Raw genomic sequence first — 15,857 nt, forward strand, 5'->3', positions numbered from 1 at the left:
ATATGCGCCGATTAACTGTAACACAACTTAAAGCTATTTTATCTTTAAAAATTGTACGATACTTTGACTGTATGTTAATTTAATACATTTAAAAATTGCTAAAAGATGCATATCTTTTATTTTATACATATTTTGTTTATGTAAATATTTTTCAAAATGAATATATTAATAAAATAGATTTTTTATTTTATTTTTCTTATAAACAATACTTTAATTAATATTTTAATTTATAATGTTTATCTACTCTGACATTTGTTAAATTAAATATTAGATATTTTTTTTATTAATTTGCCCATGTCGCATATGAATTATTTTATTGAGTAATCGAATCGCAAGCAAAACTATTTCCACGTTCCTGAATATGGCGAGTAATGTCATAGATAGACACATATAAGTACTGAATCTTATCAACGACAATTAAGCGTCGTTACTGACGTTACATTCGTTTTGATCTCTAAATATGCCGTATGCGAGATCGAAGTAAGCAATAAAAATAAAAGAAGACACCATGTCAATCGCAAGAAAACTTGTGTTAAATTACCGATCGACGTGGTAAAAGTCGAAGTCTTCTGTTTCATTGACCGCACATTCGGCACCGAGATCGTGGCAATATCGACGATTTCTACCTCTATTTATCGATGAGCGATAACTCGTCACAGATACTTCACTCGCGACATATACATCAATTGTCGAATGAGTATCGGTTAACACTTCAGTAAATAAGAGAAGCGAGAGTATAGCAGCGAATATTATTTATATGTAAAAAAAGCATTCGCACACAAAGGATCGATGAGACCTATTGTATCCATGGGAGCCTGAATTATCGACGACTATTAAAATACGTAAGGCACTTCGCACTGTGTCAATCCCACGCTTACCTTAAGAAGTTAATACAGAGAAGAATAGAGAGGGGAGAGAGAGAGAGAGAGACAGAGAGAGAAAGTACACGTTAAAAAAATTGTCTAAAATTTTTGATACAAAATTGATAATTTTCCGATTTATAAAAAAAAAAATAAAGTAAATTTATTACCACGTCTTAATCGCATCTTTATCAGCCAATGTCGACTTATCAGTAGCTCGAAGTTCAGTCATTTATATCGATCATTTTCTATCTTAACGACACATTCTTATATTACCGGCGGAGCAGTTCTTCGGCAGCTCCATACGAAAGATGCGAAGAATCGCAATCGCAACTGATTGGGATGAAGCGAGAAGAAATAGGCCTCCGCATGCTAGAAATGTTACCCTAGTTGATCCGACCTTTGTGCGTCATATAGCTTATACTATCCGACAATAATTTTTCTCGCGCTTGCCGCCGCATTCGCGAACACATGGCTAGTATCGTACCGGCCATAATACAGAAGAAGCCACAGCCGAGTCCTACTATTGTACTGGCCACTGTAGATCTCAGACATACCCTGTCAGTCGTAGGCTCGCTAAATCCTACAAGAGAAAAATTGTAATTGTAATAATTCTAACATTTTATATAAAACCCAAATATAAGCGATGCTCGAGTCGTCTGCATTACCGACAAAAGTACCATTTTGTTTAACACTTTATACTTTGTGTTGGTTTTATAGAAATTTAATTTTTTTAAAAATTAAAATACTAATATACAGGGTGATTATTAATGAATGTCTCCGCTTTTTACCATAGGAGCACGCATTTGTAATTTCTAATATGATAATATGTTAGAAATACATATCCGTCGGTAAATCATGTTCCTATGGTAAAAAGTAGGGACATTCATTATTAATCACCCGGTATACGGCTCTGGTCTATTTTTTGCCAAAATTACGAAAAAATTTTAGATTTTCTTGTCGATTTTTTACTTTAACATGGCGACCAAAACGTCAATTTGCAGATACATTTATTTTGTGAGAACGTTGTGCAGGTTTTTGTGCAAAATAAAGACAAGGATTAAAATAAATGTTAAATCGTTAGAATTAAGCCGGGAAGCCTAATTTAAGAAAATAGAATGTTTGACAAATTGTGTATACTTGTATGTGAGATTTTGATGTAGGGGTTTGTTAATGTTTCGTAAATCGTACGTTGTATTGTAAATCGTACATGTGTAAGTCGAGTTTATCGGTAAAATTGACAACTCCAGCATTGCAAAATATTTGTTCATGATTAAAAAAGGAAAAGAAAGATATTTGACTTCAGGGTAAAAACTAAATAAAAGAAAAATCTTTTTACGGAAAAGCCTTTTTTACCAAAATATTAACAAAAGGATAGAATTTATTTTTAAAAGATTATCTTTTATTGATTTTTTTACTCAAAGTTTCTAGTTTTTTTCCGGTTATTTTTATTTTTATACATGATCTTTTATGAACTTTTATACTTGTTAAAAAACCCAAGAATTATACTTGAATTAGTTTGATAATTGTTGCAATGAATTTGTTATTATCTTTGTTTATTTTTATTGAGAGGTTGTATGCAAGATTTGCAGAAGTTTATATTTGCAAGCTTCGTTTATTTAGGACTAGCACTCGCCATGACGCAATTACGATAAAAAAAAGTGGAGCATCTCTTACTGACTGAAGCTGATAAATGCACAGCTTGACGTAATTGTTCTAACAGTAAAAAGTTATGTTTGACATATATATATAGTGTATCGGCTTTACCGCTGCGAGAGAAGTTGGTAGAATTCTGGAACAGTTCCGTGTCCGCCTCGCCTTCCTGAAGAACGCGAAGAGACTGGAAGAGGTTCACGTTCTCCGACAAACTAGTTGCCGGTGTCGACGGTCCACCGATTTCCGACACCGATCGCTTCACCACATTCTTAGCGTTTCTCCAATGGCAAGGTTGGCTCTAAAATATCGGCAAATTGTTAAACTGAAAATATTTATAAAATTGTAACACCTCACATATTCAAGTACAAATTACAAAAGTATGCTAAATTATATCGCGTGAAAAACATCCATTTGAAAATTAGAATGTCCACAGTACTTTTTTTTATATTAATTTTTAACAGTTATTTTATTGCAAAAATTTGAAAGAAGTAGTATAAATCCAAAGAATTAAATACAGAATAATACATTGAAAAATAAATTATAAGGTTAAATGCTTATTTGTGATAAAATAATATTAATAACTAAAATATTTTAAAAGTAAATATTTCAGCAAAATTTTAACGAACGCGATATTTAAATAAATTAAAAATAAAATTAAATCGAATAACGATAGAGCTTTGTGCTAGAAAATTTCTGGTTACCGGACATCTTCCGTGGCACATGCGAACATCGCATTCGATATATAGTGCCGGCGATCCCGTGAACCTGAAGGTCTTCATATACGCAAAGACTTGCGTCTCGAACAGGCCACTCTCCGACCAGGAACCACGAAACCGGCTGATCAGTTTGTCATCAACCGGACATCCGTATTGATCGATCAATTGAATCCTTTTGTTCCCACCATTATGAGCGTAACAGTCATTTACGACAATATCAAAGCCATCTGCAAGAAATTCAGCGTAAATATTTACATTTAATAGAAAATCATAAATTTCTTGTCATCATTTTTGCCCTCATGAAAATAAATATTAGAAGGATACAACGTTAGATTCAGTTAGTCATAAATTGAAGTCAATTTGAGCAAATTTGAGGGAAGATTATGATTTGAAGAACGTGATGGATATATAAGAACTAAAGAACCGTTCAGAAATTTATTATAATTAGGTAAGCGATGATTAGCTTCCATGAAATATCATCACAATAACGAAATCAATTAGTCAAAGGCGGCAAGATAAAGATAAGACGTCCTCTCTACCTTCTGACATAGATTCGCATGACATAAGTGATGTAGACGTAAATACAGAAGCCTGACTCGTTAGAGCACAGACATCTGTCGTTACGTCGAAGCGCGCACATTTTCATATCTTCTCGCCAGCATTTCCGCATCTTTCGCAAATTACCGAGCTCGGACTGACTAGCCGACTGACAAAGTCTTCTGCTGTTCATCTTATACCGTTACCGCTGTCGAATGATAGCTTGGCGGAATCGGACGTTGTATGATTAGGTTGGGCGTCGAGCAAGAAAAAGAAATGCACGAAAACGCGTATTGTGAATGATTTGCAGAAACATTCGGCGATATTACAGACTTTTTACTCAGCGATATTACAGGTTTTTCTCTTGGAGATTTATTTCCGAATGCATCCTTGAATGCAACGACGCTGTAATCGACAGTTTATTAGTATTTTATAATCATATTTCAAGTAAATAAAAATTAAATTAGATTGATTAAACTTTTAAAACTGCTTTTAAGGAAGAAATAAAATCAATTAATTTATCGTAAAAATGCAAGTGATACATGTATGATCTATAATTGACTCGTTATATGAGTCAATTATAACTTTAATGAGCCGATAAGGCGTTAATCAGCTATTTAATTCTTCACATTTTCCATTGTCTTTTATCTGTTGTCCATTTCGAGCGTTGTGAACGAAGCTACATAGTAGGTCGAATCCATTATGCGTTCTGCCGATTTACGTGGCAAAGCTGCAGTTAAGTTGTGCGTATAAAGTCTTACCATATTTGCTGCGCATGTAGATAATGAGAGTCAGGGGATCGCCGACGCGAACTGGTCCGGCCACTCTAGTTCCAGTGGTCCCGTAACCGTATCTGATTTCCATGTAGCACTCCGGAGGCTGCAGGGTGAAGACTACGGGATTTCCCGTGGCGACCCTGGAAGAAGGTGGGTGCGTAAGAGGCAGAGAGAATGCGTATCCGTTATTTGCGCGAGCAGTACGGCCTACTTCGCGCCAGCAGGATAGCACAGATGTTAGACATTATCGCAGATATTACGTAAACGCCTCGCGCGCGAAACGTTCCATCGAGTTGGAGCGTAATCGGAGGTTTCAGACGTTGGATCACGTCCCGTGCCTCGCGTGCGTTACGAAGACGACTCCGAAGCCTTTGATCGATATGACCCTTCGGTACTGCTTTTACGTTTAAGAGGCGCCCACCTCGACGTTTCGATATAGCCATTATCTCGTCACTTAATAATATCCAAAGTAAAAAGATTGACACTCACTCGACATCGAGAAAGGGAAACGTCACCGTCTTCCAAAAGTCGTAGCCGTACTCGCAAGTCACCTTGAAGTGCTCGTCGAATTCTTCTTCTATCAATGGATTGTACTGCACCGTGACCGTGTTCCACATAAGATTTTTCTGGAAAGAGAAGAAAAAAGGCACGATGTCGTTGAGAGTCTTATTTCTCACGTGAATCCTCCAGTCATCGTAACAGCGGTGTCTACGTTCCCGCGCGGTCTGCGCGCGATGTGACATCTAATTATCTCTAATTATCGAGATTAAAAATAAGCCGCCGCTTGCGCTCTCTCTTTCTCTCTCTCTCTCTCTCTCATTTTTCCCTGGCGCTGTTAATCATTATTATTCCTTGTCGACCGGCGCCGGTGCACGCTAAAGTAACAATCCGTCATTCCGCGACGCGCTCGCGCTCGCGCTCGTCTATTTTACGTACCGTCGGATTCTTCCTGCTGTCCTGATGATGAGTGTTCTCGCCGAGGGTGCCGCACCGATTCAGCTGAATGTAGAACTCGTAGTAGTCACGGCCCGTCCCATTAACGTACATGCAATCGGGATCGTACGAGTAGCCTGCAATTAAAAGCGATTATTCTCGTTCATCCGGAACGCGGCCGTCTATGATACGGCCGCATCGACATCGAATATCGGCCGATATCTCGCGTCTATCAAGCGATCTTCCTCGCGGCGTTTCGGCTACGCGAATCGTGCTGCGCGAAGAATAGGCGGACGTACGTGCATCTTCAACGCGAGCAAATGGCAACGGCGAAGCGTAAGTGAGGAAACACGGAGCACACTCGTTAGCGCCGGTGTTAGGAAGTCGGAAATTGGGGTAATCTGACTACTTTTTTTTTTCTTAGTGCCATCCTGCCAGATTCAATCAGATGAGCCTCAGTGTTTTGCGAAGCCACCGCGTCCGCGTTAGCACAAAGGCGCTTTATTATTGAAATGTTGATTAACGGGCTCGTTAAATTGATCAACGATAGACTCGCGGATTAGCAGAATCGACATTGAACAGGTGGCGAGGTTCAAGAGGAGGTCGCCTTTCCCGTCGAATGATTTGTGAAGAAATCACTTTGCGATGATGCAGTTTTTGCCGGTGCATTGCGTCCACTGCCAGTGGGCACGGCCGTGCTTCTTTCGAAATAACGGAAGTATCTTACTAGAACGGACAGATGGACTTACGACGGCGAAAGAAAAATTCTGGCGCGGTCAATGTGGACGGCCGCCGATCGCTTTACGATAATTTCCGCCATTACCTCGTTAGCGCGGACGTATACTCGTCTCACTGTCTGCCGAGGTAATTGCGGATGCCAGCGATGCAGCCAGTTATGTAGCCACATATTTTAGATGCGTTATTATGTCGAATCTCTTGACCATGATGAAAAGTGCGGCACAACATTTTTAGCATTGCTTTTTTCTCGCGTTCTTTCCATAATTCGCCTCGTAATATTTACATTAATGTTGCCAAATATAATCAATATTTTAGTATTATTTTGACTACTATGCGATTAAAATCGCAAAAATATAATAGTGTGTTTATCAATGAATGAAAACGATTTTTAGATAAATAGCACGACAGTGGAAGTAATGATTCATTTTATTCATTAATATAAGCTATTAATTGAGCCATTAATTTTACCTGCTGAGTACAAGAGGCCAGTGAAGGATCCGTTGAATCCGATCCTGATTTTCATGTAGTCGTCCTGACATTCCGCCTCGATATCTGAAATATAAAGTGTAATTAATAATTATGCAACAGTGCGAGTATAAAAATTGTATAAATTTCATTGTTTATTTACACGTTTTTTTCCCCCAACCCGCGTTTTTTGCGATTAAATCTGCATTCCGTTATTTTAGATTTCATTATACGCATAATTATGTTGATTCATCAGCAGGATCTCTATCATTTCTCGTATTTGCGAAACTAAGAAGGTCTAGGTGGAATCTCCGATGACGAAAGAAGAATGGAAACATTACATATCGAAATATATACTGATATTTATCGCCGTGCCTTGCATTGTACGTCAATTTTCGGATAGTAAATTAACGCATCACTAATTAAATCAATCATTGAAAAAGAACATGAACTAATTATATACGCTTTACAAGCTAGAATAATTTGTCGAATAACTTAAACTATATTTTTATTATTTAAACGTATTACGATCGATGACAATCACGCATCACAAGTAAGTTATTTCTAGCCAAGAAACTTTCCTTTATCTAAGGAAACGTAAACGATGATTCTCTTCCTCAAAAATGTTTTCTCGGACATGAAGAGTTCTCAGGATAGCGCAAATAGCGTATTACCATATCGAGCCCGGTAATTGTCACTTCAAGAAGCGTCAGATTCAAACGAGGATCAATCGAAATGTGTCGATCGGTCATCGTGTGGGCGTACGTTTGCGGTCAGGAGAGCCTGTCGTCACTCGCGTGTAGAAACCGGGCGCGGAAAATCGCAGATTCGCGGATAGGAGCGAGTGGAAAACCGGTCGTCGATGACGAGTGAAAGTAAGTTGGGGGTCCCGTATAGGCGCTCTTCGTGGTAAGAAGCCGTTTCCACTGTAGCAACGTAACCGCAAAGCGGAATGGAGATTGATGGAGGATGAAGATAGTTACACTCGAGGTGTCCGCCGATGATACAACCTTTTCGTTTCGTGACCCACGCTCATCCCACACACACCGTCATCGTAGGATGACGCGCGGTATCCTCGCATGACACCTGACAATGTTCGACGGACGGCTATATTACATTTAATTAATATGATACAAGCACGTAAGAGTATCGAGTTTTCACAATAGAATTGGAAAATTAATTAATTTCATTAAACTAATTTCAGCACATTTTTTTTTTAAACACATCTATAAAAATCACACGAAATTTTTATAATAATTTTGAAATCGGTCCAAGTTGTTAAAATTTATGAGCAATTAAAAGTTAGTAGGTCAGTCTCGATTCGATTAAGTAGACGGAGAAGAAATGAAAGAAGGGCTGTCACAGACTTGTGAAAAAATAATAAAAGATAGTGATGGGAAGATAGTTACACCGGAGGCGCATGCCGATGATACAACCGTTCCGTTTCACCCTCGTCCTACGCATCGCGCCGTCACGAAGAGTGTGCCGAGCGCATTTTCGAGCGGCCGTACGTACGTACGTACGTGCGTTTACGCATGCGCTTATTAGAATTGCGGATACGTGCTTTGTGTTCATCGTCCGGCAAAACTCTGTCAGTGGGCAGACAATGGGAAGAGGTTGAGCAACGCCGATATTTGCTCAAACGTGCCGAGAGCGGTCACGGAAAGACGCGGAGGATACCGCCGGTTTTCTCAAAGGCGCCCTGGTGCCTGTTTTTAATATGCAAATGTTGGATTCAACTTTTGATGCTCGGCGCTCTCACATTTACCGCTCTAAACCCAAATTGACGGGAGATCGATCTAAGAAGCGTGCGCGGTTGAAAAACGTGGACCGCGTGGGAGATGTTAAAAGGGGAAAATAGATAGTAGAATGGAGTTCGAACCCCGAGGACGTATGAGAATCGAGCCTCGCCGAAGAGGATACATTAAACCTAATGGGCTCTCTTTCGCGTAATTGACGATACCGCGGGTGGCCTCAAATTCCCGCAGAGAACGAGCGGTTCGACTTTACGACTTTATTGAACCAGCGGAGGTTTCGCAGGCTGGACGCAACATTCGTCATTGCCAATGGCAGGCTCAGCCAAACGTTTTAGGAAATTTACCATAGGGAGTAATACGATCATCGATCGTCCCGTCGTCTCGAAGGGCCTCGGTGCATCGATCTTCTCGAAAAATTGAATCTGGTTCATTGTACGGTCGATTTTTCTTCGCAAGTTTTTTTTTGTTTTTTTTTAAATACGCGTGGAACGATTTATCAGAGTGAAGTGGAGCGAAGTAGATTTATGTGAACCGCTTATAACTCGATCCTTTTCGATACCTGCATCACGAGAGAGAAATCACTGTCTTGCGTTAAAAGGAAAAGCGACGCTGCAAGGCCCTACATATAAGCTTACGTATAGTATTTCGGAATTGTAATTTTATGATTCTCTATAGAGTTCATGAGTATTAGACGGTCGAACCTTCGTCCCACGCGTACAATGGGTATCGGTGGAACAAATTGCCGTATAATGATTTAGCTAATAAACGTGAAACGATTAATTTGGAGACGGCAAAAATGCTAAAAGTGATGTAATGGACGCTTCGTTCCGGTCGAGTGAGCGAGGGGAGAGCGGACGTGTCGTTAAAAGCATTTTTCTCTCGACAACGCGGTTTCCAGGATGGTCGTAATTTTCCGCAAAATGCAATTAAAAGGGTCCGCGTAGGGAGGCTTGATAGCGGTGTATGCGATTCCATCCCGTAAATATTATTTATTTACATTACCACGAAACACGGTGTAATCTTCTCCGGGAGTATCAGGCAGCGAGATGCCTGCTACGTTGATTACTCCGCCATATGCGCGACCAGTGTGTGTGCTCAGGCATTCACAATAAACTTCGGTGGTTCCAGAAAAATCGCATCGCGCGGCGGATGAGCGTAACACATACGCGGCGTAGGAAATTATACGCACGCGTAGGAAATTAATTTTGTTTTCACAGGACATTGTCTATTATTCTTTCATAACGGGATCGCACCGCGTCGGCGCTATTAATGTCTTGTTCCACTGGCATTAATTACCGCCGCGCACGTACCCGCTACACGAGATTAAAACTGAGGCATCGGCCGATTAGAGTTTTAATGAGACGTCATTGATTAAGCCTTCGCCGTCGCAGAGGCAACTTTATTCAAACAGGATAGGAAATTTGTTGTAAAGTCAATTTTAGTGATAATAACTTGGTCGCTGAATCATAAAGTTGTGATCGTGCAAATATATGATTTTCCGCAGATACGATTCGCTGGCATTTACAACGGCGCCACGCAAATTAGACGGAAAATCGGTCGCTATGAAATGAGAGATAAGCGCGGAGAGGAGTCGTGAAGTAACGATAACTGCATTTCGAAAGATCTCGTTGTACATTACAGCGCGAGGGAGCGACGTGATAACATTGAATCATTCAAAGAATTCCCGCCGCGCGGACCCGACGACATAACTTCACGTCATCGTACGCGCCGCGCGCCGCCGCGCCGGTACGAAGAGGAAAAAAATAATATAACGGCCGCCTCATAAACATCATTTTCATTGCGACGCGGCGTCGCAATTTTCTCGCAGAAAAAGCGATGCCAGAAACGAGCTGTCGCCGATTACCGGCGCCGTATAACATATACGCGTCGAGATATCCTCTGCGCGGGCCGTGTGCTCGAGTTTCCACGAGGTAATCGCGATCCAGATGCGGATAATGATGATCGCCGCGCGGGAGATGATGATGACGGTCCTCGGGCCCGACAACAACGACGATGACGATTGCAGATGCCAAGATCGGTGGCACGCTGCACGAGCAAGGTGGTGTATATCCTCTGCCTCCGTACCCTCGATGTCAGGAGCGTCGTACGACTTTCCGACACCGTTTTAATTGCCTCCTCTCTAACGGTAGCCACTTGCCATCGCACTCTGAATTCCCGGCCGCGCTACGCTGGGGACCGAGATGGACGGATACATCGCGACTGTGCGCGATTCTTCCAAGTCGATCGACCGAGACAGTCCGGAGGGAAGTACTTTGTCCCATAACGCGCGGCGGGTTTCCACCGCTCGGCGGGCCTGCTTGCCTGCTACCGCGCCGCCGGACAATGGAGAGAAAAATAACGGATCGACATGCTAAAGCGACGACGACGACGACACCGGCAATAGTCTTTCCTCCGAGGCACACTGACCCACCAGACCGATGCCGTAGACACTTTTTGTCGGCGCTTTTATTCGGACGGGAAATAGCGGATCCTCGTTCACGCCCCGCCCGATGTAGCTATAGCCGCTAAAGTAGTCCCCCATCGTTCGAACGTCCTCTTGATCTAAATACATTCCCCTAATACGCTCTCTTTCCCGCGTGTGGACGCAATAATGTAATCACGAGCTAAATTGAGCCGATAATCCATTATCGACCAAATAGAGATTCCTCCTGACTCTAGATCGATATAATCAATACTCTTTCGTAACGTATTTCCTCTGAATTAGCGTCTTGATGCAAGCCGCCATTAGAGCTACTTACAATCCAGGAAATTTCTATTAGCTCGGGAGATTGTGCGGGCCGAAGAGTAATTGCCTTATATAGTGTACTCACTTGATTTGTATTTAATTTACCACACCGAAAAAGCGCAAACAGACTGTCGGGATTACTAATTACGGCACTTACGAGAGATCGTTTATTTTAATATTATCGTCAAGTTTGTCTACACAATAACGGAATTTAGCAAAAGGATAAAAAGAAAGCTGCCTTCGCGTGTACTCACGTTGCACTCTCGTCGTGTTGGGCCTGTACCTTCGGTGTTCGCGGTCCCACGTCTCTGGATGTCTCCTCCAGTCATCGTCGCCGATTACACCTGTACCTCCGTTGGCAGAGAGACCTTGCAAGCCTTGGAGAGTTTGTAGAGCTTGAAGATTCGGATTCACGGGTCGATTCTTCAATGAAGGAATTGGTACGTAAGCGGCGCCATCGCCAACGTACACGACCTTCCGGGAGAGTAGAAGCATTTTTTTATTAACACAATTAATACAGTGTAGATAATTGTTATTCGTGCAATCTATCATTTAAATCTAATATGTTATTAGTTTGATAATTAAATGTATCTTCAATTATTTAAAAATTAATTAATTTGATTATTTAATAATTGATTTAAAAAATGTGTGTCTCGTAATTTTACGTAAAAGTTAATATTATACAAATTTGAAAGAAGAGAGCTACGATCATTTTAATGTTCCAAAAAACTTTCTTATGGCGAGCTTGATTAAATTAATGCACACAATGTCCGCTCAATTACTGTTATTTAAAACTACTGCACTTTTGTTGTAATGTCGATAATCTATGCTCAAAACTTATGTATGAACCTCGTGTACGAAGCACATATTTCCCATGGTTACATTATTATTAGAAAAACGATTCGGGCAGGCTGTGTACGTTCAGATTTGATCGTTCACGCTAATAATCGTAATAACCGCTACCGACTACCCGCGCCAAATTCCTGACGCTACTAATGATATTCATGTGGGAGCTCGGAAAATGAACGAACACGAGGAATCCGCTAACGAGTCGCAGGTAGTGATTTGCAGGTTCAAAGCCGTTAGCCCGCGCATTGCGGTTGCAAGCGGGATTCCGGCAAAATATTCTCGCGTACACGTCGTGGTCTTCGCGCGCGCGCGCGCGATCCGACTATGCAAAACTATCCTGTCGAGCGGGAGCCCTGACCTCTCCTACGTTAACGATCCGGTTTAACCCCCAGCCTGTACGGATCGCTACCGCGCTCGAGTGCGGTGAGAAAGGGCGAGAAAAAGCGCCGGGGGTCGAGACCACGACGAAGAGGAGAAATACGCGGAAGAGGGAGGTACAGCGGCGGAGAGAGTCGAGGGAGACGAAAAGAGACGGTGAAAAGAGAGAGAGAGAGAGAGAGTCCAACTAGGAGGAAGTCTGAAAAACGGACAGCACGAGTAGCGCGTGACTAACGCTTTACGAGCTCATTCCCCTATCCGAGCGTGGGTACCCGGGGTCTTCCATCCGCGTACGGGTGCCGCGTGCAAGAAGAGGCGCAAGAAGAGCGAATAAGATGACGGGGCGGGAGCGGGGGTGGGCGAGGGGATTTGTACTTTGAGCCGCTTGTCAGCAAGTACGAGGCGGCAGGTACCTACTCGGGCGGATCGGCCGCGGCAAGAGAGAAAAGGGGAGGACAGGCACGTGGTTAGTGGTGAAGGCGAAGTGGCCAAGTGGAAAAAAAGTTGCGAACAGCTTCCATGTGCCATGCCGTGACGAAAAAACCACCACCATTCCGTTCCGGCCGCCTCCTCGTCCTTTCCGAGATTCTTCACCTCCTACCCCGTTCCTTCTCTCGTTCGCACCCGTTCTCGATCATGTTCCGTCTGTGGTCTCGACATCCGACGCGACGTAGGTTTGCCACCCCGTAGACCGCGCGAGCGCGCGCGTGAGCGCGCAGATCGCGGCAGGGAAATTGCTTCGCTTCACGGATTCCACTTTTGAGGAATTTCAGGAACTCGAGTACGAGTGCTGCCGGGAAACAGAGCGGGCCCCCGACCAGCCAAGTGGCGTACGGCGTTTATGGGCCAGTAGAGTAGTTAGGAGATCGTTCCTCTGGCAAGAAGCCGGGCCCGAGCCCTGGTGTCTGATCTACGTTCCGCGGAAAATGACCGGCGGTCTTTGAATCCTCCGCGGTATCTCATCGGAATGTATTACGGACGCTAAGTGCCGATTATCCTCGACTCCTGCTATGCTTAACTACGGCTGCTTCGGTATTAACTGTACCGGGCTAGGTATAGGAAATGTAATAACACGAAATGCTTCTTCGTGTCGAATGCGCCGCGCCGATTCGATCTCGTCGAGACTCTCTTTGCACGACAACGTTTTCCGTTTTGTGGGCTCCACTTCCAGGAACTTATTAGTTTCAATTTAACACAAATCTATTTCCAATAACTGTTTCGAAAATTAGCATTCGCTAGAAGCAATTCGAGATAATATTTGTACGCATTAACATTTATACGCATCCGGCGATGAGAGAGCAATTTGACATTGAATCTTTGTGCATAATAAGAACATTTTTCCTTAATGGTCATCGACATCCGCGATATAAACTCACGTTTCTTCAAAGAAGAAATACCGAGTAACCGTTTAGGCTTCCTCGTTTTGTTTCGCACTGCACTGGGGGGAAATGACGGACGGGGCCAGATTTTTTTCCCTCGGGTGAATGTTAATTTCTTCCGAAGACTTTATTTGATCAAGTCGCACCGAGATATGCGCATTCATGCAGTGATTAACGGTAGCGCGGTTAGAGTGTCGAAAGTCATTAGTCGAAGTAAGATCGCTCGGATAAATGCACCTATCTCTTTAGAATCTTCACCCAAGATACAGTTGATTGTTGAAGCGTTGTAGATCGAATTCCGTAAGCGTGAAGTTAATGCGAACATTTGCTCAATTACATAAAATATACTCGACGGAAATTAATGTTTTTTTCATTAATTTTAATTTCATGCTACGTAAGAGAGAGATCATGGATTTTTATTTTTAATATTATTTATTTTCATAAAATATGTGGAATAAAAAAAATTTTTGATGCGACTAAAATCTATTTCATTGCGTGTCATTTTTGTTTCATTATTCTACAATGCAATTTAAAATTATTAAAGAGATGTTCTCGTTTTTGAGTTTCAAAAAATTCGATTACTATTTTTTAAGTACTTTTTAATAATTTGATCCTTCGGGGAAAAAATAGATTAAAAATAAGAAACTTGGAAAGTTTTTATTAATATGATACAATTGTAAATTGTTTGTAAAAGTATAAACGCATTTTTGTTGAAATATTGCTCAAAATTATCTGCCACGATAATTAATTCATTCAGTTTTAATCCAGTTGATTCAACATTTTTCGGAGACATTTACAATAGTTTTCTCCCGCATTCGAACTATAATTCAAACAATCCCAACTTATCGATTTCTCTGGTAAGAAAATGTCTCGAAAAGAACTTTGTTGTTCTTATAAGAATCAATTTTTTAACTTGCTTGTAATTTGGACCAGAACTACATTTATATAGGCTAAAAGTAATCTTTTAGAGCCTTTCGTTTCTGTTAATTTAAATCATGGCAACATTATATTTTTTTGACACGCCCTTATAAATTTGCCAATAATTACCAAAAATATATTTTTTAATGTTTGAAAAAATTCTTAAAAAGCATTGACAAGATTCAAGTCTATAACTTTTTAATTTTTTCCGAAAGACAATTCCTAAAAAAAATGGCACCAAAGGCAAGAATGCCTCCTTACAACAGGTTTGAATCGCTGCACTTCCGTGCGATTAGTCTTCGCCTCTCCAATCGGAACGAACGGAAACACGTGGCAGTATGAAGCACAGATGAAATTGATCTTGTCTCCCGTTTCGCAACGGAACGCTCGTACGCTAAATAAACCGCTTCTGGTGCTCTCTCTCGCGTAATGGGGGCCTTTCCCCGCGGAGAATCACGCGGCGCGCAAGAAGCGATCTATCCTCTCGCAATTTGCGATATAACGAAGGTCGCGCACGGACGTGGCCGCGATACCCTTTCTCTCTATTCTACTGGAAACTGGTTCATATTTTTTCGCGATCGAAATCGATTCCGCTCGAAAACTAGTTTAAAGGCAATCCGTAGATCATCGATAAAGAGCGATTAATCAAAGGAATGGCCTTTATTTTGCTTCTTCCCCCCCGGGTGCTGATGCACCGGGCAACCTTCTGCCCTTCGTTTAGAAAGGGCTAGCGGCATTTTCTACGTGCCACGGAGGAGGAAGGTGGAAGATTACGGGGATGGAGTAAACTCGCCTGTGCAATAATTGATTTTTATTGAAAACCGATCCTTCGCGATTTTACTGATACCGATCTGCAGCGAAGACGAGAGTCACACGAAGAAAGCAAGACGATCGACCGCGTCCGTACGTGGCTCTTCAGGAGAATTTTTCAAATCCGATCGAGGACACCGTCGGCGGATCGAAGCGTCGTCGTCTTTGCTGCGGTTAACTGTCGGCATTTCCCTTTTTTACTCTCTTGAATATCGTAGCGGATGCAGAACACCTGCATCTAGGTGTTCCCCTCCGTCGTACGGCCTTGCGCGCGAGCATTCGTTAACGAGAAATCACGTAAAACTGAACAGATGGGCGAGTATCATTCCTTCACTTCCT

The 15,857-nt window shown here is 41.9% G+C and overlaps 1 protein-coding gene across 1 annotated transcript in view; it reads right to left on the reverse strand.

Moving 5' to 3' along the window:
* Positions 1-1,002: 1,002 nt before the first annotated feature.
* LOC105199890 overlaps positions 1,003-15,857 on the reverse strand; it is a 71,773-nt gene continuing 56,918 nt past the window's right edge. Inside the window, exons 4-11 of the mRNA XM_011167173.3 lie at positions 11,439-11,658; positions 6,685-6,768; positions 5,482-5,615; positions 5,035-5,171; positions 4,531-4,685; positions 3,218-3,459; positions 2,628-2,814; positions 1,003-1,443 (exon numbers count right to left, since the gene is read on the reverse strand). Of these exons, the coding sequence (XP_011165475.2) occupies positions 1,247-1,443; positions 2,628-2,814; positions 3,218-3,459; positions 4,531-4,685; positions 5,035-5,171; positions 5,482-5,615; positions 6,685-6,768; positions 11,439-11,658 (1,356 nt within the window). The 3' untranslated portion in view covers positions 1,003-1,246. The remainder of the gene's footprint in view (positions 1,444-2,627; positions 2,815-3,217; positions 3,460-4,530; positions 4,686-5,034; positions 5,172-5,481; positions 5,616-6,684; positions 6,769-11,438; positions 11,659-15,857) is intronic.

This window comes from Solenopsis invicta, chromosome 7, assembly GCF_016802725.1.
Source record: "Solenopsis invicta isolate M01_SB chromosome 7, UNIL_Sinv_3.0, whole genome shotgun sequence".
Taxonomy (NCBI): Eukaryota; Metazoa; Arthropoda; class Insecta; order Hymenoptera; family Formicidae; genus Solenopsis; species Solenopsis invicta.